The 23,764-nt window shown below is 44.0% G+C and overlaps 1 protein-coding gene across 1 annotated transcript in view; it reads right to left on the bottom strand.

The window, feature by feature from the left end:
* Positions 1-325: 325 nt before the first annotated feature.
* LOC131291276 (uncharacterized) overlaps positions 326-23,764 on the bottom strand; it is a 51,833-nt gene continuing 28,394 nt past the window's right edge. The window contains exons 2-6 of the mRNA XM_058320465.1: positions 17,452-17,605; positions 15,474-15,819; positions 13,328-13,594; positions 7,947-7,986; positions 326-420 (exon numbers count right to left, since the gene is read on the bottom strand). Of these exons, the coding sequence (XP_058176448.1) occupies positions 326-420; positions 7,947-7,986; positions 13,328-13,594; positions 15,474-15,819; positions 17,452-17,605 (902 nt within the window). The remainder of the gene's footprint in view (positions 421-7,946; positions 7,987-13,327; positions 13,595-15,473; positions 15,820-17,451; positions 17,606-23,764) is intronic.

Genomic DNA, 23,764 nt, shown 5'->3' with positions numbered 1-23,764 from the left:
ACCTCCTGTCATGCGCTAGATCCTAAGTTTGGTGTTTGGCGGAGCACTGGCACGAACGACATGCATTATTTTAATCACTGCCGATCCCGGGTGAGCTTCTCTCTTGCATGTGTGTTGTGAAAACTCACCCCACTTTTCTCCCCTCCCCGGTTCGAATCAAAGCATTACCGATGGGTTTGATTTCCGCTTGGTTGTGATGGCTTCCTTGTCGTCCTTATTTCTGCGCCAAGGTCGGCCGGAGTTGTCTTCGCCAGCGCTGGCCATGTCGTATTCGTTACATCCGGAAACCAATAGTTACTGCTTTGTTTTTTTTTTGGCGTGTCGTTCAGGGTCGTGTGTCCAGCAGAAGACGCATATCCTGCCCACTGTACCACCGCAGGCTAGCGATGGCGATCGACGCGAAGAGCATCAGCGGCTGGGCTGTAACCAATCGGGGGAAAGAAAACAAACAAGTGGTTACTACGTTGAACCAATTGGCAGAACGACGTAAACAATTTTTGGTGTTTAAATTTGAACTGAAAATTTGTTTGAATGAAACTCATTTTGACAAGAAGGCAAAGGTTCTTCAAAAAGGCAAATCTCCTTCGGTTTCTAAGTATTGCCCAACGGAGTAAGCTCTTGATTACATTCCGGTTGGTTTGTGCATCTTAGCAATATTTTAGTTTTGTTTGTGACCGTGTTTTACATGTTTTTCTGTTTTGTATGTGTTTCAAGGCACGAAAAGCCAATGTGAAGGAAATTTACCATCTTTTCTTTTTGTGTTTTACTTTGTTTTGCTTTTTTTCTACTAAATTACTTGAAGAACCTTGTTAGTTACCCGCTGTCGAGCATTTTGCTTTTAGTTTTGCTGTTGTTTGCCTTGTTATTTGAACGTTTTTCATAAGGCCAGGGCCCAGTATCAATTTCAACATGAAAAGTATTTGAGTAATCCAAGCATCTTTACACTTTCCCAACTCGAGTTGATTGCTATAATAATCAATGCAAAGTTAAGGAGGAAAACTGTTTGGTAGTTTTTGTCTAAAGTAAATGCACGTGATTACTTTGTTCATATTTTATTATTGTGGACAGAGTGATAATATTAATCATTCGTGGCTAGTTAGTGGCTAGTTACTTCAAATCGAGAGCATAGAGAATCGTGCCTGTTGGTTAGGATTATTTTCCTAATCTAGCACGAGGCAACAGGTTGCATAGCATTCTTGCATGCAATATGAGCTTGTACAACCTGATGCCATACAAGTTGCACCCGTTCATTGCTAAATAAGTGAAATAAAATCTTTAATCTGTGATAGTTCATCGAATTCAATGAGAATTCAAACCTGTTTAACTTCAACATGTCCCAAGCCAATTTTCGTGACCCTTTGCGTGCTCGTTTTGCATGGTCCATAAGTGTTCATGTAGAGAAATAATCCCCGAAGGACCCAATAAATAAGCAAATAGCAAATAACTAATAATTGACTTTCCTCTAGGTTAAAGAACGAATGAAAAGTGAAATGAAATGAAAACATCTAGCTATAAAATGATATCTGAAGCCACCATCATGCTTCAATGATTTACGAGCCAGTGGAAAGATTCATAAATCATACCCCCAAGCGAAAGATTCACGAAGCGTCACACCAATAATCGCACAGGATCAATGTTAGGAACTGTCCGCCAAACCGATGCTATCGTAAGTGAACCGCAGCCCTAGCTGTAATGAACCGTGATCGCTGTTTGATGCCGACTCTTCGCAAGCTCACGTATATTTGGGTTTTAGTGATGTGGAGAGCGGGTTTCGAAAGCGGCGCACATTACGGTTATTAGAGGAGTAAATTTAATTACAAACACTTAAGCACCCCAGTCAGATCCCGGGGGCCGGGCCGGTGTGGGCGGGGAATGGCAGTAATGATGATTCCAAGCGCCTATCCTCGTCTTCTTTTCACCCTCCCACTTCCGAGTCCATCGAGCGCAAAGGGCACTTAGGGTTTTGTGGAAATGATGAGACATAAATAGCAGCAACGATGGCGTAAATTCAATGGTTCTTCACGAGGTTCACGAGGTGGGCGGGAGCCGGGGGTGGGCGTAAGTAAGACCGGTATGTGTAATCCCATTGATTCCACCAACCCACCCTCGTGCCCGTTCCCTTCTACCCCAACGCAACCCTTGTGGAGTTACAGTCAGCTCGGCAATAATTCGTCAAAAACGCACACGAAAGGCACCGGCGTGGAAATAATCCAATTTCAATTTACGTTTCACCCTTAACCCTGAACCCGCCTCCGCACCAACCCCTCCCCTCTCCCACCTACCATCACGACGGTGCCTTTGCAAATGATCGTGCACCTGCGCTTGCATGGCGTGATACATAATTCAGTGCGAATTTTATTTACTTTCACCTTCACTTTGATCCTTTGCTACCCCGGAGTTTTCGACGAACGGCGAACCTCGCATGCGTTCCACTTTTTGTCTCTGTTTATTTTTCCCCGCTTTCGCTTGCAGTCGGTAAGGAAATGTGTGTGTGTGTGTGTGTGTGCTGCAGGTAATATTTCTCCTTCAATTTGCACCACTGTGCGTCAACATCCAAGCGAAACGAGGCAGAAAAAGTCGCAAGGGCTGCGATTCCCAACCGAGTGCCGGGTTTCCCCCCCCCCCCCACCCCCCCCGCTTTGGGTGGAAGTCAGCTTTATTTGTTTGGTTTTTTGGCTCCCGCCCCCACCCCTCCCGCACCTGTCTTTTCCATCCTCTTTATTGAATGTCGCTTACCGAAAGGAAGATGGGAAAGGAAACTGCTGTTAAACGTGTGTTTCATGGTACGCTGCAAATCATTTTCAGCATTTTCTAACCACCCTCCTCACCCTACTGAACACCCTTTTCCTCCCCTCCCTCTTCGCCAAGCGTTGGAGTAGGGATTGCGTCAAGAATCCGTTGCTCCGACGTAAGATGAATCCAGCGGAAAAATAAAAGTATAAAAAAAAACCCAACAACCTAGCAACGATGAGGGAAAAATATCCAGCCAAAGTTTTTTTCCCCACAAAACACTCTCCTTCCTCGCAGCACACCCTCCCCTTTACCACAGGAGGCTCTTTCCTAGACGTTGGCATGCAGCGGGCGGGAAAATCTTCAAAACCTCCTCCCTCCCTCCGCACGGTGCAATATTGTGCCGACCGGGGTTTTTCCTTAACCCGCCCGTAAACCGGCCCGATAAACTAGCGCGCTTATTGTCGCCCCCCCCGCCCCCCCCCCCAGTAATCCCCGGGCGCTTTTGGCGCGTTATCCCTCTTTTACGGGCCTCAGAGATTGTTCCCTGCCGTAGCTTTTATCGCCTGCGGGGGTGAGAAAGGGGCGGAGGAGTTATTTACCTGGATTTAGATGCGGAATAGTGTGCCTTGTTGTTTTGTTTTTGTCGATTTGGTATCGCTTTGTGGGCTTCTAACTTCAACACTGCCGGGGAAAGCTTTTCCTTTAAATACCGTATAAAAATCCACCGATTTTGTAGTGTTAACATTTAATTTATACCACCTTTGCATCGAAGGTATCCTCACAGCACAACAGAAAACCCCTCCATTCTTCTTCGGCCCTCCGGTCGGCATCGCTGTTGTTTCATCTCCACACAAGGACCGCTCTGCCATCGCCTTCCAAGCGGAAAAGCGCTCGTTATCGTACAACCAGACGCCGGTTGCAGCCATTCAATTGACCGTAAAAACGCAAGAGGATTACATTTGTAAATGCAATCGGTGCATCGTACCGAGGATGGAACCGTCGTGTTTGTTGCAATGGTGTTTTGTTTACTTGGCGTTTCTTTTCGTGGTATTTTATATTAGTCGACAGAGTTACTTCGAAATCGTTCACATGTTTCTTTCCTTTCTCAATTCTATATTTTTGTATCGGGGGTTGCTTACTTTTGCTTTGATTGTTTGCAAAACAATTCCCAACTGATATTTGTTATATTGCTCTATAAATTGATCTTTCGATCTCTTTATTTTAAAATGTGATTCAAATTTTCCTCAAATGTTTCATATCAAAAAAGTGTTTTACATTTAAGTCGCTATGTTTTAGCTGTACTATAAAAATGAAATGGACAAAAAATACACTATTTGTTGAAATTTAAATTTACGTATGACTTTAGTTCTTAAACCAAGGCGCTCGCTCAAGAAACGGCACTGTTGACAGGACCTTGCACAGACCTTGCTTTGTTCTTTTATTTTGAAGTAAGCTTTCTTCTTTGCTCACTTTATATCACATTTTCTCATGATTATATATCAAGATTTTGCGGTTAGCAATTGTTGATTTTGTCGCAGTATAAAGGGATAAGGAAAGGAAAGATGCACCCAACCGATTGCCCTCGCCTGTTTCGTCTTAAAGTACCATAGTGGGCTCGATGGAACATTGGTGAAGTATTCAGCCTCACTTCTCTCGTTCCATCACCATTTGTGTGCCGCATCGATATTATAAATTTTAAATAAGCCTCACTGCATATGCTCCTATTCTCTTGGCCTCGGGCAGAGGTTCCAATAACTCATTCGACTGCTTGCGTTCTGCCGATTTTGGCCCGTTCTTTTCCACCTTCTCAGTTTGGAGTGATATCTCCTTCCCACTGTAGTTTTTTTTTCCCATCGTCCGACACTTCTTCAAACATTCATTCGCCAATCCGCAACGACGGCCTGCTCGGTCGGTGCTTTGGTGTTTTTATTTGCCCACACTTCGTGGCCGATTCCTTTCCGATCTCTTTTCCGCTTCCGCTGCTTCGTTTCTCCATCTCCGAGATGCCCGAGAAAACTCTTCGGTGGTACAACAAAGCAAAACAAAAAATCAAATTCGTAAGAACAAACATAGAGAGCGGATTTATGGTAATGTTAGCCCGTTCTCATGATGCTGTAAATTGATGGCGTTCCGTTCGTTCGGTTTGGGTCCATCCCCCTTCGCTCTCTCTCTCCCTCCCTCCCTCCCTCTCTTCTCATGCCACTCGTTCTGAACCGCGAGAAGTTTATGTTGCGAACCCCACCGTAACGCCCTCCCCCTTCCCATCGTAATGTAATTCCACAAGGATCAATCACATCTCTTACGCCGACGATACTCGCCGTTCAAGGCTGCAAGGCAGCACGGTTACAAACTTGTGTACGGTGCAGTTGTGTGGGTTAGAGAAGGGAAGGGAGCACCGTCGCGCGCGGGTGGAGGAAACAATAAAGGAAGGATTTGTGTGGATGGAAAGATCAAAAGTTTTCTGACACTCGATCGAAAGTCAACCGGGAGCGACTTGACTTTATTACTTACTAATAAAATATACGATTTTATTTCCATTTTCCCTAGGACGTTAATGGCGACTGGGTGGGGGGGGAGGGGTTGGGGTGGGCCCCAAGAATGATGTCAACCCGGGCGAAAACCCGCCCGAGATGCGGCTGGTACGGAAGGCAGGCAGAGATATATAGCGAGTACGAAAAGTACGAAAACTGCTTCGCATCCAGTTTATATGGCCGGGCGTTTGCAGTTGATCCTTTGGATTTTCCTCTCCCTCTCCTCCCCCCCCCCGGCGCCACCTTTTGTCCTCCACCTCGCGCTTGTTATCGTCACGGCAGGATCGATTATTATTCACTTCGATAACGGCTCAGACGTTAGTCCCCGGGGTAATGGGCTTCCCGCGCACACCCGAAACAGTCAAAGTTTATTTTTGTTTCCCCCTCACCCCCTCCTCCGACGGGAGGTGGAAACTTCCAAGGCCGTCTCCACGCAGGGCGTAATTACGCACCGAGCCCGCCGAGGCCGTGGGCAGATTTGTTTCGCTCTTATTTTGTCCCGTTTTATTCGCTACCTTTTTACGAGCTGCAATATACTGAAAATAGTCTCCATTCCGCTATGTGTGTGAGGGCGGCTAAGGAACAAGGGTCCGTGACAATTGAACTCCAAAACGAGTGTGTGTATGAAAGAACTAAAACGGAAACATGTTCTGCACAGAAAGAAAAGAAAAGAACTATATTGGAAAACAAATGCAACACGCTGAAAACACGACAGAAATGCAAAGTTGAAGTAATTTGAAAGTTAATTAAATCATCACTCTATTCTGGAATAAACGACTAATAGTTCAACATAAGCTTAAGCATTAATTATCCATTCCAGTTGTTTCATGTTTCAGTTCGTCAATGAAAATTTGATTTGGTTTTCTAAACTCTTATCTTAGGAAGAAATTAGGCATCAACAATATGATGTAATATGTAATTTACTTTGCCACTGTTTGCATGTTGTTCAATATTTAACTTTAAAAAATTTCCATATTGACCTAAGCAATTTAGGCAAGTAAAAACATTTCCCTTACTATCCGAATCATGCTGTTCATTACTGCATCCAAGCCCTCAACCGAGGCGATATGATAATTTTCTATTGGAAAAAGCTCTGTTTAACACTTTGCTCATTTATATTTATTTCATTTTGTTACACATTTTGTAACAAAATCAAATCTATTGTGTTGTTAAGAGAGGATCTTGTTTATAATTTTTAAATAGCTATTATGTTATATTTTGATTTTTAATGGTCGCACAATACGTTTGAAATTGCTCTCCAGTGATTGAATCCTTTGGCGAATTTGAGAACATGAAAGCATGAATGAATTGGAGAAGCATGATGAATTTGCGAACATAAATAAATCTAATAAATGTAATAAATGTAATGTAATAAAGATTAGACCAAAACAAGGCAAAGGAAAAGATATTCTACTAAAGCCGTAAGGTGAACATTATCTATGAATAAAGGTGATACCCTACGAAACTCTAATTAGATAAAATATATTCAATCTCTCTCGTTATTCATGTCTCAATGTGAAAATATTAGTGGCAAATAATATCAGTCCGCTCATAAGGCTTATTAGACTTCCATTGAACCAGCAAGTTTCATCAGTCTATTATTGACTCGATAGTTTCTTCAGCACAGCTTTAGTTTTTTCTCCCCCAACCACACCATCACAACGTTGTCATCGATGGATGGGTTTATCGCCATTTGAGGTGAGGGGAATCGGGATGGAAACAAAAAAAAGAAAAATCACAAACAGTGGTTCCGCAAATTCATCAACTCAACTCATCTTCCAGCCGCAGCTGTCATACGCCAGATGAGCCAGGTTCGGGTTTGGGGGGCAAACCTTTGTAGTTTCAAGTGTTGGCGAGAGCGAGAGAGAAGGAACGAAAACGAGTGGGAGGCCGTAATGGTTGGCCTGAGGCAGTTCCAATCGGGTAGGAAGGCTGGCAGGCTGTAAATTTTAATATAAAAGTTAACACATGATTGATCACCCGAACCTTTGCTTGAAATCGGGCACACGGCAAGGGGAGTATGCGTCTGTGCAGATAAACAAACATTCATCGAAGCGTTCGATGGGGGTGGGGGGGTGTAGGGGGAGGCATCCTATCCTCGGGATGTAATATGGCGTTCGGCATCGAAGTGTGCTACGGTTTCGATATCAATTTCTGTAAATCCAGCCCACTTGCAGCATCCGGTCCGATAGTAGGCGGATCAGGGCCTGCTCGAATACAGGCGTCGGGTTTCCGTTTCAACCATTCCGGCGTGTGTGTGTGTGTGTGATCAATAGACCCGGAATAGAGATGAACTTTTGTTTTCCCATTTTCTTGGGCATTTGTTTTGCGTTGTTTTGCTTTCCCTCACGTATTTCCTTTTTTGTTCTTCTCTACTTTCACCCCCAAAGTGCTAAGCCGAGCCTACTCGTTGGCCTACCGCAAGGCGCCCAAAGTACGGGCCTCGAGTCGAGTGCTCGTCAGCAGCCTTCCATTACCGAGAGGCCGAAATGAAACCCCCCCCCCCTCCCCCCCTGGGAAACTTTATCCATCGGAAACTGAGCGCTCCGAAACAAAAGAAAGGAGAAAGAAAAAAAACACACACACACACACACACACCGAGTCGCACACACAAAATATTCCTGATGAGACTCTTGCTTAGATACCTATCCCGTGCGGCTGATGTTCGCACAGTGCGCCAGCAGTCGGATGTCGCTGTGGACAATAATGTTGATGGTAGAAGCTGAAAAATTTAAATCAACCAATGGACATATGTTCCGATTTTTAACCCTGGAATCCTTGTAAAAGTTGGAGTAACCAATAAATCCCGGAGGAGAAATTGATTATTATTCAGAAAAACTTCATCCTTTAGTTTCTGTTTCACTGAAGACGTGATTTTGATTTTCTGTAATAAAACAAACTGAGAACTTTAGGGTTGTATCTGTCAATTTTACCGTATATCTTCTGTCATAATTTTAGTTGGTTCTAGTTTGATGCAGTGAATTAATTCACGTAAGTTATTAATTTTCATTTACTCGTTTTCCCTTTTCAACCCCGCAATCTATGCAAAAGTTGGAGTAACCACAAAACCCGGTAGAGAAAATGATTACTATTCAGAGAAATGGTGCTTTACTCTTCAGTTTCTGTTTCAACGAAAGCGAATAGATCGTTTAATTGAAATAAAAAAAAAAGTGAATTTAGGGTATTTCTTCTGTCATAACCTTAGTTGTTGATAGTTTCATACATTTACTTCACAGGCAGTCGCTTGCCGTGAATTAATTCACGTAAATTATTAATTTTCATTCACTCGTTTTCCATTTTTAACCCCGGAATCTATGTGAAAGTTGGAGTACCTTTAAAAACCCGGTGGAGAAATTGGTGACTATTCAGAGAAACAGTGCTTCATCCTTCAGTTTTTGAATTTTCTAAATAAAAAAATAGTGAATTTAGGGTTGTATCTAGTAATATTATTGTATTTCTTTTGTCATTATCTTAGTTGGTGCTGGTTTCATACATTTGCTTCACAGGCAGTCGCTTGCCGTGAATTATTAATTTTCATTCAATCGTTTTCCATTTTTAACCCCGGAATCTATGTGAAAGTTGGAGTACTTAATGAAACCCGGTAAAGGAATTGGTTATTATTCAGAGAAACAGTGTTTCATTCTTCAGTTTCTGTGTATTATGATTTTCTAAATAATACGAACTGCGCATTTAGGGTTGTATGTATCAATATTTTTGTACATCTCTTCTGTTATAATCTTACTTTGTCCCAGCGTTATATATTTACTTCAAGTGCAGGCAGTCGCTTGCCGTGAATTAATTCACAGAGGTCGGCCATTTTCCAGAGAAATCGCATTTTCGTCGAATTCGAAACGGTAGGCCGCACCGTGCGCCACCATTTTCCGTGCCGGCGCAGTACGGGACATTAGGAAAATAGACACGCCGAATGGTTGACGGAGTCGGGGGCCGCGGGGAACGGAGGCGGCGGGGGGTGTGGATGATGAAAGGGATCTTCTTACGGTGCAATCTTGGCCGAAGTGAACGAGGAGAAATATGATAGTTTGATTGGAGTTGCACCGAAAGGCAGCTGGCAATATAAATTTGAGTACGCAAAATGCTTTGATACGGTGTTGGCTAGTGCGGGGGGGGGGGGGGGAGGGAAGGTGGAGTAGGAGTGAGGCATCGAAATGGCTGGCAGATGGGCTGAAAATCGAAACCCCGATCCCCCGGCCGGATCGGAGGCATTATTTGTGCCATTTTCCCCTCCGCCAATGAACCGACAGTTGCAGCTCCGTCTTGAAGCTGTTCGCTCCACTCGAATGAAGAAATGAACCCAGTGGCTGCCAGTGCTCGAGTGTCTGCCTAGCCGGTGCCTATTGTTTTTCCGCTTGGGATTCGTACATCCCCCCTCGTTGCTACTTCCTTCAGAACCCTCGTTGGTTCGATTTTCGTTCGGTTCAACTAGCAAACTCGGAATCGCAGAAGCAGATGCGCCTGGAACCGGAGAGCTGGTCGACCGGGGCACACTCGTTTTGCAGCTCCGGTTGTACTCGCAGACGGGCGTGTCTATTGTTTCGATTGTTTTTGATCTCTCGAAATAGACTCGAAACCGTTTCCAACTCACAGTGGTCCGAATCCCGTACCCGGGTGGAGGAAAAAAGTACGCGAGATGGAAACGGAGGCCCACACAGCAGCAGCGGGCTGGAGTCGAAACGAAACCCCACCGCCGTTTACAACCCAGCGTCAAGGTGCCGTCGGTTCGATGCGGTGTTTCGAATTAATCCCATTTACCATCTGCCTTCTGCTGGGTTCTCGATCGCATTCCGAAAGCGAAGCGGAATAAAATCAAAAGTATACTGGATGAAGGGTACACCTTCCCTCCCGCCCTCCCCGGTTCGCCAAACCTTTCCCGTGTGGTTCCACCTCTAACCAGCCAGCGAGTGCAATTGTGCTTTCTTTGCAGAAAATTTTGCGCCTTTCCAATTTGCTCTCACTCCTTTTCTGCTCCTCGAAACGTCGGTGAATATCCTCAAGTCCCAGAAGTGCACGGTGCGGTTCTCCCCACGTTCGATCGGTGGGGGGGCCCTCAACGGGTGACCAACGTCCGTTTCCCTCGTGCCCTTTCCATCCGATGTTTGTGGTTCAGTTCGGGAACGAACCACAACATGTCGGTCGGAGCTACCTGAACCGTTTCCTTTCGCTCGTCTTCAGCTATTGTTGTGTCGTCCAGTTCCAGGGTCGTTATTTTTCTTTACATCCCATCGTTGGGGAGCTTCGGAATCCGCACCAAAAATCCCCCCCCTTCGTGCTTGACTTCTCACCTCCCCGAGCTCGATGCGGAGCTTTGGTTGTTTCTATAATAAGTGAAAGCAGCGTCGGGCTTGTACTTTACTGATTGAGCGCACATAACCTGAAATTTCCAATCGTCTGCCCGGCTCCGGTCGAATCAATTACCGACAGCACGCCCTTTGCTGCAAGTATGCCCAGCGTCACTAGCGACCGGCCGCACAGTGGGCACCGGGACCATTGCACCGATCGTGGATGTTATTTTATTTATTTATTGTTCATTAAAGTTATCTGGCCAAGTTGGCCTACAAAACCGGATCTTTACACTTACAAAAAGCTTGCCCTAAGTTCATTACATTAATCGTGGCCAACGGTGATACCTTAGAGGAGATAGATTTCTCGAGAGAGTGCGTACATCGTAAGTCCAATGGGTCTTTTAAATCAATATAGGTCCTTTTTAGTTGCACGAGCGGATTGTGATCTCCAAATACGGTTCCTCGGAATCAAATTTCAAACAAGGCTCTCGGGGCCTAAGGTTCCTCAAAATCTTTTACAACACGGAGAACCAAACCTGACGTTCAAACAGCTTTGGCAACGATTGCATCTGTAAAAGCTGTCTTAAATTAAGCTTGCGGTCTAAATGAACACCTAGGTCACATACTAAATCGCTGTGTATATAAGATAAAATTCCATAATCGTGAGAACCTACCAAAAAGGAGTGTTTTCTACTACTACTGATTCTAAGAAATTGGGGAATTAGAAATGATTTGTTTTTCGACTCGATTATGGAATAATCCCTTACTTCACATACGTTTGGTTTGGGATGGACCAGAGTAAAATGTTTTACAAATATCATCGTGTCCATGTGACGTTTCTAAAAGGAAGTAATTTCAACAGTGACGGAGCTTTGTTTTGACGATGTGTTTTTGTTACCAATTTGGTAAACAAATTCCTACACTTGTCAATAACTGCGGAAATACACATTCGGGCACTTCTGAGGGCATTTTTCTAAGCAGCGACTTTTATCCTTTGAATGTGACCCCCCAGTGGCCACTGTGCACCGGTGAGGCCGGCATCAATTGAACGTCCTCGAGTGGCCTGACCACGTAAAGCCGGTCTCGAACGATGGCATGCTGGAAAGCCACGAAAGCTGGATTTGTTGGCTTTTCTTAAGAGCTAACAATACACATTCATACACACACGGTACGTTTCGACCGATTGCCCAAGTTAAGAAGAAGTGCATTAACTTGAAGCGGTGGCCACTTGGCCGGCCGGGGTCCGTGCGCATCCGCATGCGGTTTCCATTACACATTCGGAGCATAATAGACTTTTTCTCATTGTTTGCAGCCTGCAAGGGTTTGTTTAGCCTTCTTTTTTTTCTTCATTTTTTTTGTTGAACCATCTTTTTTGCTGAACCAATCCTTTCCTATTAGTATCCTCGGGAGGCCTCTTGGCTATCCTACGGGCCCATTGTTGTGCCACTCTCACATCGTTAGATTATCTCTTACGTAATGCGCAACGGTTGCATGTTTCGGAGTTCGCTTCGAAGCGAGATTGTTTCCAATCACAATGGTCGAGGGTTTTGAATATATGTTTCCCTTCGATGCAAAAGGAGGGATTTAGCCAAGCCAATCGAAAAAGGGGCTTTGGGAAATATTTGTTGAAATGGATAGCCTCTTTGCGGTAGTTTTAAAACGCCTATCAAATTACTTTGACATTTTGTCTTGGCATCTCTTAAATTAGCTCTCTTAACACGTTGACTGCCATGTCACCACAGTTCTAAAATGGTTTTGACCCATAAATAAATAAAAATGCAACATAAAAATTAAAGTTATATTTTATATCAATTTTTTGGGAAGCTAAGTTTTTGCTTAGCCTTCAAAAATCGTTGGTTTAATAAATATTATGAACAAATTATATTAAAAAAGATTGTTCTAAAAATGTGTTCTAAAAACGCTTGGCAGTTAACGTGTTAACACGTTGACTTAGTTAGTACAATCTTATTTCACACTGATGAAAATGTTTCAAATGAAAATGCAACATAAAAATTGTAGTAATATTTTATGTTAATTCTTTGAGAAGCTAGGTTTTTGCTTACCCTTCAAAAATCGTTGGTTTTATAAATGTTTTAAGCAAATTTTATTAAAAAAGATCGTTCTAAAAAAGTGTGCTCAAAACGCTTGGCAGCCAACGTGTTAAAAAAGGTTGTACTAAGAAAGTCTGCTGAAAATCCTTGGCAGTAAACGTGTTAACACGTTCCGTACCGCGTCACCCAAATAAGGGTGACAGCAGTTCTAGTTCTAAAAATTGTTTGACCCATAAATAAATGAAAATGCAATATAAAAATTATTGTAATATTTTATACAAATATTTTGGGAAGCTAAGTTTTTGCTTGCCCTTCGAAAACAATCGGTTTAACAAATATTATAAACAAATTGTATTTAGAAAAATTGTACTAAAAATTGTGCTAAAACGCTTGGTACGCAACGTGTTAAACTAATTAGGCTTTTTATAAGCGTTACGTGAGTAAGAGGATTTGAAAATAAATACCATATGATTATAATGAACCTAGTTTTCCATCGTAAAGCAAACAGTGAAGTGTTCTTTTCGAAAACTTTGATCCACCAATGAACGTAGCTCCTTTTACCAGAATATTGTATGTCATCAGAAAAACGGTCAACGGGAAAAGCGACACAAAAAACCCGCAGCAGAATGGAAAATCGCATCGCCACGAGAGACGGGGACTGACCGTATGTCGAAAGGCAGCAATCAGGTGTGAACTTACCGCCACTGGGGACGTGGCCGGCCATCGCCGCCCGGCTGTTGCCGCCGAAGCCGAACAGCGACGACCGGTGGCTGCGCAGCGCTATCACAGCCTTCGCGTCCCGCCCCGGAAGCGGCACGGCGTCCAGCGTCGCGGTGCATTTGATATGGATCACGTTGTCCAGCTCGCGCTGCACCAGCCTATCTACAGGGACGCGCATCTCCAGGGTCCGGTAGCGCAGGACGAACCCGTCGCTCTCGAGCGTCGTCTCCTGCTGCTGCTGGAGGTACTCCATCGGGACCTGGCGAGGGGGTGCGGGTGATGAAACCGAAAAGGAAAATGGAAAAGTGGGGACGGAGAAAGAAGAAAAAAAACAACCATACGATACAGTCAGCTCACGTTATTACTACGTTGCTACCACCGAACATCGTTGGTGTCCACGGTGGATTTTGCGGTTTTCTGCCAATCGCACGCTTCACCAAATCAATTCCCCCTCCCTCCCTCATAACTCTCCAGGTAGGAGGAGGGGGGGAAGGGAAAAACCCGCAACCATCAGCAGCAACGGTGGAGACAAATAGGTAAAAACCCAACGGCTTACGGACTCGATTTGTGGTTGGTGCAACATAAAACAACAAGCAGTAGAGAATCGAACACTACTCCACACACTGCTGACCTTTAAGGGATAGCAATCGGTACCGGGTCGGTGTTTAGTAACAGTGAGCCCGGATTATCCAATGTTACAGAAGTAAACAAAACAATATACATCAAAACAACATGTGCAAGTTTTATTTGCAAATTTACTCTAGTTTTAAAATTTACTTAACAGTTTGCAAATTTACTGAACATCGAATTATACTTTGTAGTATAACTCTTCTGTAGTATTAACCACTATCCTCAGATGCTAATTACTATGCATCAGAAGGTAATAAAATGTACATTTCTCTTCAAGTTTTTAGTTTGGTAACGAAATACACCGTTTTCGAGACCAGGTAACCTTTGCCTATTCAGCTGCATCTATTACACTGTTCAACCGTAAGTAAACAATTGACATGCATCTAAATTGCTAATACCTATCTGGGCATGGTTCAAACGTAACTAAACATTTGATACTCTCGATGTCAGCGCACGTCAGCTGCTGAGCACAAAGAGCTTGTTTTAATATTTCATTTAAGTGATTTACGAATATTACAGAATATCATAAGATACGGCCTGACGAAAATAAAGAAGAAATGTCGTCCCGAAATAAAAAAAAAATAAAAACAACTTATTTTGTCCATTTTTATTGGAGTGTTCTTTGCAAATGAAGTCAACCCTATATCATGTAAACGCAACAACTTCGAGGTGTCAAATGTTTATTAATATATTCATTTAACACGGTCCGTACCGCGTCACCCAAATATGGGTGACAGCAGTTTTAGTACAAATAAGTTTTTGACCCATAAATAAATGTAAATGCAACATAAAAATTATTGCAATATTTTATATAAATTTTTGGGAAGCTATGTTTTTGCTTGGCCTTCGAAAACAATCGGTTTAACAAATATTATGAACAAATTGTAATTTGAAAAATTGTACTAAAAATTGTGCTAAAACACTTGGTACGGAACGTGTTAAGCGTTTGAACTAACCTTAGATTGAACGTCAAATGTTTACTTACGGTTGTACAGTGTACGGATACAGCTGAACAATGTTTATCTTGGCTCGAAAATGGTGTTAGTAATGTAATCGTTTAAAAAGCGTTAATAAAAAGTTCTATTTCTTTCCATTCGAATGAATGAATGATAAAAAGAACGACGACTTCTGTTGAAGAAAAACCCAATCTCCCATACACGGTGTGTTTCGCTTTGATCTGTCAAAACTTTACGCCACCTTCGAGGAAAACTATTTTAAGTAAAGAAGTTAGGTCGAAACTCCAGGAACGTCACGGGCTCGTTGATTTGGCTCGCGTGAAAGTTTTCCGATTCCATTCGCTAATCGATGGATGTCCTCTGGCAATCGAACGCGGCGAAAGTATTCGACACCGGCTACAACAATGTTATGGCGAGCGATGATCGTTCCGCTTGACATCGGAATGGCCTTCTGGCCCCTTTGGTGGAGGAGGGACTATTCCCAAGTGGAATTCGACCCCCGGTCGCCTCGGGTGTGTGTGGCTGCTAATTGTGAACGCTTCGTGGGCTTACCGTGCGCCCGTTGATGGCCCAGCTGAGGCGCGTGACGAGACTGGAGCGGTCCGAGGTGCAGTTGGCCGCGATGTGCTCGTTCGGCAGGTAGCTGGCGCTCAGCCCGCTGATGGTGGGATCCTCCTGCGGCAGCGCCTCGACCGTCATATGGCGCGTCCCGTTCGCCAGCTTGAACTCGGGCGCATCGCCCGATATTTCGCACCGGTACTCGCCGCTCGACCGCCGCTGCAGCTCCGTCAGCCGGATCGAGCAGAGGTACTGGTTGCAGATGGTCGGCCGGTCCATGGCGATGACGATGCCCTCGACCGGGTACGTGACGACCTTCGGGAACAGCATCGGCGCGTACCTGCGGGTGGAGCGAAGCGGACGAAACGCAATGAACATACGCACCACCTCCAACACTATGACCTATGCGATGGACATGGCGAGGTGAAAACCGAACGCATCTGTTTCTCTAACTACTAACGAGTTCAATCGTGTGCAAGCTCCTTTCGGAGAAGGTCTTGGTTATGGCGGGTGTATTTGTAGTCCTGATACTGCGTCGATATTCATATTGCTCTCTCTTCTATTATCTCTTTTCTTTGGTTTTTAATAATTCCAGTTAGCATGTTTGTATCGGAACTATTCATAAAATGTTAAGAACAAGCCTGGATTGTATTAATTTTTATTTCTTTAACGACTCATTTGGATCTCAATTCCAGTCGTTTTTGATTATTTTAATTGTTGTATACACCACGAAGAGCATTATACACTTGTTTATTACATCTAATCCATACGGATTTCACTCGACATGTTGTAAACTTGTCTAAATCAAATTAGATTCAGTAGATACATGATTACCTTGATTTGATTATCAACCAAAAGTGTAACATCGTTTAGTTTGTATTGTATAAAGTCGTTGAAGAAATTTTTTTACTTTGAAAAACAATTTTTTCCAATTGAAACTGTATTTTCCCATTTTCTGGGTCATCAATGTTTGATTTTGTGATGAATGCTTCCAAGAAATAAATATTTTGTTGTTATTCAAGATAGTTGAGGTGTTTCACAACTTTATAGCCTTTTCATGTTTCATTTTTAGATTTTAGTGCCCTCAATGTTCCTGAGAGACACCCTGTTTTTATTTACTTGTTCGCCTCAGTTAGTTTAGAATAGTTTTGAATAGCTAACAACTAGGAGTGAAACTTCATCAAATTCCAACAAAGTGAAATTCTGCTTTTAAATTCGTACTCCCTCCACTCGACATCGGTGTACACTTTGGAACTTTGAATAAAACATTGCTTGGGAAACCTGTTTACTTGGACGGAAACCCAAATGGAGCTTGGCTTTTTTTCTGTTTGCTCTCTCTCTTTCTCTGGGCCCATAGTGGGACCACCTTTCAACCAAAGTTACTCCTTTCCAAAGGGATCAATCCTCGGACCGGGAGCTTTGAATGTGTTGGAAAAATGGAGTGGAGCGATGGCCGCCCAGCAAGTGCAAAACAGTATGATTCGATCAGATTTGTTACCGTTAGCGCTCATTATCGGGCGGGGCTCGGGCGTGGTTGAGACGCGGGCAATAAATGTAATGGATATTTGGGGCCTCGAAACCCCTGCCGAATGGCAGCTGGCCTTCGGTTCGGTCGATGGATGTTTTCCGTAGCCCCCTTTCAACATCGGTCGGGTTCCGCCAGCAAGCTGGGATGGAGCTAGGGAAAGGTGCGCAAATTATCGCACCGTCCTCACACGGGTTCGGTTGCAACCTGACGTTCATTTCGATGTTCCATCTACCGCCGGCTTTCCACAAATTGATACTTTTCCACCAGACCCACGTGGCGTTCAGGTGGTCCACGGGGTTTTTTCTTTTTTTTTTTTTTTGAAGGTTTAACATAGTCAGCATGGCTGGGGTCGGCTGACGACGTTCGAGTGAACGTCCGGGTTTTACCTCGCCCGTACTCGTTGATTGCAACGGCGGGAAGGTGGAGGCGTCCCCTGGTACCTACCTGTAAAACTCCTGAGTGCCCTTGTACCATTTGACGGAGTTTAATTGGTGTGCGCCCAGATCGTAGCTGCAGGACAGCGTTACCGTATCTCGATAGTCGACCACCTCCGGGACGTTCATGTTCGTCAGGCGCAGCGCGAGTGTTCGGTGCCATTCTGCAAAACGAGAACAGGGAGAGAGATAGAGAGAGAGTGAGAGAAGGAAAAAGAGATTGACTAAGCGCAGAACTTCCTCATTCCGGTGTAGATGAACGTTTATTTTTGTGCGCCCGTGGGACGATTTCGGTCCGGAAAATCAGTTCAAATAAGGGCATGGGTGTATGAAAAAGGGATAGTTCAACGGGGGGAAGTCGTCGAGGGATTTGTTTGCATGGAGAAAGGGAAGGAGGGGCGGGTTAGCAAATGAAAGTCAAACATTTGCATCACGAATGCAAATGTCCAACGTAATATCGAACACGGGCGTTCTGCTTTTTTTTAACCCCACCCGGTTCCGGGGGGAGGATCCGGTTTTCCACGCAGCGAAAGTTCGGTGAGTGGGGGGAGGGGATGGTCGCTGAACAAACGGTTGCAACTGTTTATGCATTGTGCTGAGTTATCATGAGCTCCGGTTGCGAATGATCACTGCAAATAGTGCACATTGTTGCATCCACTCTGGAGGCAATTACCGAACGAAGGCGGAGGAAAAAGGAAAAACAACCTGGCGTTGTAGGGTGTACGCTGTACGGTACCATTGCCAATTTCATTATTTTCCCGCCATTGTTCTTTTTATTTTCGGTTCGGTACACCGCTGGAAACGCCACGGCGAAACGAAACGGCAAACGAGGGGTTTTTCCAGCTGACATGAACGCTCCCCGATGGCTGCGTTTCGCTTTTCCCGAACCCGCCTGCGCCCGGGAAACCTATTACAAATGACAAATCATATCGTTCCGCGGCAAATGTGAGCCTTTCGGTTCTTTGTTTGCTTGGCAAGTGTATTGATGCAGGCATATTTTACCCTCCGTTCGAATGTTGTCGAATTGGAGCGCACAATTTGAGGCTTGTTGTTTGGAACGAAAAAAAAACAATGAGCTTTGTTTAGTCAGCTGCAGCTTTTAATATACGGTTTGGCATCTATTTTACTAGCGTTTTACACACTTTCATGCACGTTATGTTTGTTGAAAATTCAAACAACCTCCGATTTTCGGTGCTTTATTAAAACGGTAAGAACCGAGAACGTTTCTTCGGTCGCTTTTGATTACTTTCAAAACAAACAAAAAAACTCTGTATTTAATTATATTGCTCTGTAATTGTATATTGCTCTCAAACAAACAGAGTATTCATCACATTTTCGTGTAATTGCCGATGTTGCAGGAATGCATGACCTTTTTTAAAGTGCTGTCACATATAAAAACATGGTGAGATTTTTAATTTTTCGTTTGTCAAACTTCAAAGAAAATTGTCGTGTTGCAACATTGCTTATTGAACAGTGTTTATCCGTCATTTTTCTTATGATAGAACTTCGTTTCAATATATTTTCCAAGATCAGTGAAAAAATATATCGAAACATACCATGGAAACATCCAAAAAAGGTGGGAATGTATTTGACAGTTGGTTTGAATTTTGTTTACCTTTCATAAGCTGTTTGCAGTGATGTGTAAAACTGAAAGTTCAGTCATATCACTAACTGAACAGGTAATCGAGGTTGTTTTGGGTGGAAGGTCACTCGTGAGAAAGGCCAGAATCTGTTTCGATTACTCGATTGATTATTTTACGACATCTTTCGCGAAACCATGAAACAATGTGATCCAGATGTTTGTAATAATTTTTCTCTTCTTTTTACTGATCTAGATATTTACATTTGTTGTTCTTTTGTTTCGATTTCTTTTAAGGTACAAAAGACATTTTATGTTAAGTGTTGTTGCTAAAATGTTTCTACTCACGTAGTACTAAATAAAAATTGCTGGAAAACAGTGATGACATAAAGGAGCGGAGTGGCTTTAGGCGGAAAAACGAGCAACTTACAATCTTGGAACATGTAAAACATTTCTCTGCCATAACGCGGTGCGTTTTAGAAAGATAGGAAAGGCTTATCGGTTTATTTGATGTCCAGCAAATCTCCCTCAACCGACTCCGCTCGTGTACCGCAAGGATGAAAAACAAAAAAAAACAATTTCCAATCGATCCCAGCGTCATCCATTTACGACCGTGTTTGCATGTTTTCCCACATGCTTTTCCCCTCCCCTCCCCCCCCCTGGTGCCACAGGTCAACACCGCAGGCACGAATGTCGATACAAATGTAGGGAATAAAAGACTAACCCCTCCTGTCCACACATCCATTGGAGCCCCCCCCCCCCCCCCTTTTGGGACCGATTCAAATTACGTACGGTCACCGCAAAGCGGCACACAGAGGTAAATAAAAAAAAAGCGCGGAAGTGGAGAAAAAAAAACTAAACTTTGATGAAAACCCGGTGCGAAACAAGCAAAGCGAAAGGCAACGAACGTCGAACGATGCTGGTAGTGATAACTTTTCTGAATTAAGCTGATTAGATAGACGAGAGGGTAAAAGGGTGTTTTTGATCAACCCCTAAAGGAAGGGAGGGGGGGGGGGGGGGGTGGCAAGAGTGCTGTTTTCCACTTCGTTGTAGTGAACCGATTTTCACTCTTCCCATTTTTTTTTTTATCATCCGTTTCACCGGTATTTTCCGTGCCGTCCATCGATTAGATCGACTGATCTTCATGAAACAACGTGTGCAGCATGTGCAATGCACATTCGATATTCCGTTCACCCTGTTTTTTTTATGCGTTTGTGTGTGTGTGTGAGCGTGACTGATAAAGCGCTTTTAAGTTTCGCCGTGCGACTTCTCCTTGTCCGACGTGCAGAAAACAAAGCGGTCAAAGAGAGGACGAGTGGCAGCATCATCGAACCCCCCCCCCCCCCGCCCTCCACCTCATCGGAGCAACGCGTGGCGCGCCGGAAAGGCCAAACATGTCCGTTTCCGGTTCAGAACACGCAATCAATATTGCGAATCGTGATTGGTTTGTATGTGTGCGCTAGTGAATGCGTACGAAGGGTGGACGGGAGACGAAAAGAAGCGAGAGACAATAAACCCCTACCCCCCCCCCCCCCCCCCCCACGTGCTATTGATTGGGAAAAGAGTCATCAAAAGGTAAATAAAAATGTGACGTCAACCGGCCCCGAGTGAACTTCAAACGTGCTGAAAGCAAAAGCAAAAGGAAAAAAAAACCTGCTTTGCCGTACGAAGCGGAGTGTTTCGCTTTCCCTCTCTCTCTATCTCGTTGCAAAAATCATCACCAAATGAATGGATAATAATGACAAAAGGCCATGGCGTTGGTGCTGATGTTGGTCTGGCGATGATGGCTGTAAGTATGATGTTGATGAAAAGCGAAAAGTTAAAAGCAAAAACAAGGCGCAACCTCAAAGGTAACGCCCGGTTCGTGTTCACCCCTCCGCTTGTCCGTCAAGCAGCATGGTGTGCTGGCGGGCGAAGCCCTTTCCAGGAGACCGACGGGTGATGAAACGAGGGGGAAACGCGAGGGGACAGTGTAATAAAAAGATTACGACTGGAATGTGAATGTTCGTGTTCATAATCCTTTAATTCGCTCTGACGGCTCTAACGACCTCAATGATGGGGTGAGTGTGTGTGTTTGTTTGTGTGTGTGTGTGTGTGTGTGTGGTCCATATGACTTGCCGTTGCGTGTGGACGAGAGGTTGTCCCATTCGTGACATCGCATCCCACCATCGTTGGTTGATGATTTAAATGCGGATGAAGCACCAGGCGTCTCCATCGGAATCGAGGTGGCGATCTGCAGGCGGCGGGAAAACTTTTTCTACATGCTTCCACTGAATTTTCCTCCAACAGGATGTCCGATGAAGTGTGCACTCATTTAAAATGGATCTCTTTTCCAATCGAAAAAAGAAAAACAGGACACTTTGAGGGCGAACAAAACTTCTTTTGTGCTTTCATATTTGGTTTGATACGATGCTATAACGCTGTATAAGAACATTTCAGCATTAACGTACAAATATTGGTATTTGAAAGAAGTGTTTTTGTTTTAAAACAGAGTTTATAATGAATGTAAAATAGTTTCACTGGTGTTATTACTAATAGTTATTAAAATGTCATTCATCGTTGAATATATTTAACACTGGAATCCATACAGCGGTCATATTGACCGTAACGCAATTTTCGATTGATTGCAACTATCTTTAAAATATGAAATAAGTTTTTAAATGTGACGCAATGTATAAGCGTTTGAGCGCACATTTTTTTCTGAATTTATGTATAAGAATGTTGAATTATTTTTAAATTTATGAAGAAAGAATGTTGAAACGGATTAAAGTTCGGTTCAAAGGGCGATAAAATGGTACATAAAAGCGAAAGGATAAAGTGGTACATAAAACAATTAAAAACGCGAAAAGGCAAAAAACAAGTAGACTAAAAAGTAACCGTTTGCGGATTTCAAAAAATTTCAAAACATACTTGCAATCGTTCAAAACTGTTCAATAGAGCGGTAAAAAAACATTCGGACACGTTAAAAACGTTAAACATTGAAATTGCCAACAGTTTAGGAGCAAACCATACCTACTATTCTCTAAACAACAAACCATACAGTGTGTTAATTATTGCAACATCTTATTTGTTGTTGGGGGGGAAATTCTATTAAGTCAAAGCCGTTAGGGCATCAACATTTAGTTCTTTATTAAATGTATAAAAATGTGTAACAGCACAGTTAAAATACGAGTGATTTTTAAAAAAAACACTCCTTCTAGGTTTTATTAAAATCAAACATGTTTTGATAATCATTTGAGCAGTCAAATTGATTCCCTTGAAATCCTTCGACAGAAGACTAAAACTTTGCATTCCCGCTAGTGGTTGTTGTTCGGTAAACATTTATTCTGCATTGGTTACGTTTGTTATAGTGCTGCGAAGTGCGGTTAGGGAGGAAAATGTAACATATTCAAGGGTTGCATTGAAATTAGCGCGTGGACTAGCAATTTATTCGGTTAATGCTGTTTGCTCATTTCATCCGCGTGCTCGTGCAGTTTGCGAGCTCGATTGTTTTTCCGAGCTGTAACGGTAGCGCGGGGCAAAGAACTAAAAACTGCACGACGGTTGCGAGAGGACAAGGGATATAATAGCACCGGGGAGGCAAGGTTCTACACATTGTACGGGCGCTTTTAAAGACAAATAAACAACCGCATAAAATCGATGCTGGGCACACGGGGGAGCTGAGCGCTACCGTGTCTCGCTCGGTGCGATTTCGGTTACTGTGCGAATAACGTTTCCACAATACACACACACGTAGACACACATACCGAGTGGAGCACATTTGGATTGTCAGCGACGGGATGGCAGAGTCCCTCGATGGCAATTGGGTGACATTTTATTGCAAGATTGAGATCAGAAATGTGGATTCGCATTGCTTGCATCCGAGCGCCGGAGCACTTGTACACGCTGCTGAGGACCCTCGGCCACGGGGAAGCTGAGCGAGAGAGCATCAACATCCGGATTTGTGTACGTTTTTCCCGCACGTTTCGGGAAAATTCTACCGCGAGTAGTTGGAACGGCTGGGATGGGGGTTGAAGCAATTTTACCATTGCCCTCGCTCGTTCGCCACCCCCCTTCCGCGTACGTATAATTTCACTCCCAAAAACATTTCAAAGCATTATATCTACCCCGTCCGTCCGCTACAACCCCCCCTTGATCTCTCTCTCTTTCTCTATATGTTGATCTCTACACCTAGCTCGTTTTTCTTCATTGCTTCATATCCGGACAAGCTTATCGGAAGCCCGAAATTCGGTCGCAAGGGAACGGCGAACAGGGGGTGTTCGGGGAGGGGAAGCAAGTGGGTGTTAGTGAGCGAGAGGATCGTCCATTGAACGATCCTGGGTGAGCGAGTGGCACAATGCACCACAGCTGGCTGGCGAAACACTTGCCTGGTGCAAACATAATCTACCCGGACAAGAAAATGCATCGCATTCGGGGGAAGGAGAGAAGGGGAAGGGGATAGGGGGGGGGGGGGAAGTGTTATGGTGAAAGCAGCGTTGTGGATTTTCGAGCCAACTCCCCCCCCCCCCCTCTTCCCCTCCCACGCCCACGCTGCCAATCGTGACAGTTATGCAGCTTAATAAATAAATTTTCCCCATCGGTTTCGGGCAGCTTCGCATATCGCTCGTGCGTCCAGGAAAATTCCCCCCCCCCCCCCATACCTCACCAAAGAAGCCAAAGTCTCCAAACCATAACCCCTACACCAGGAGAAAAAACAACAGACGGGCGAAGCATGGGAGGCGAAGAATTTACTGTTAATGGGGAC

This window comes from Anopheles ziemanni, chromosome X (genome assembly GCF_943734765.1).
Source record: "Anopheles ziemanni chromosome X, idAnoZiCoDA_A2_x.2, whole genome shotgun sequence".
Taxonomy (NCBI): domain Eukaryota; kingdom Metazoa; phylum Arthropoda; class Insecta; order Diptera; family Culicidae; genus Anopheles; species Anopheles ziemanni.
The sequence above is the reverse complement of the archived record's forward strand: the minus strand, read 5'-3'. Positions and strand labels throughout refer to the sequence as shown.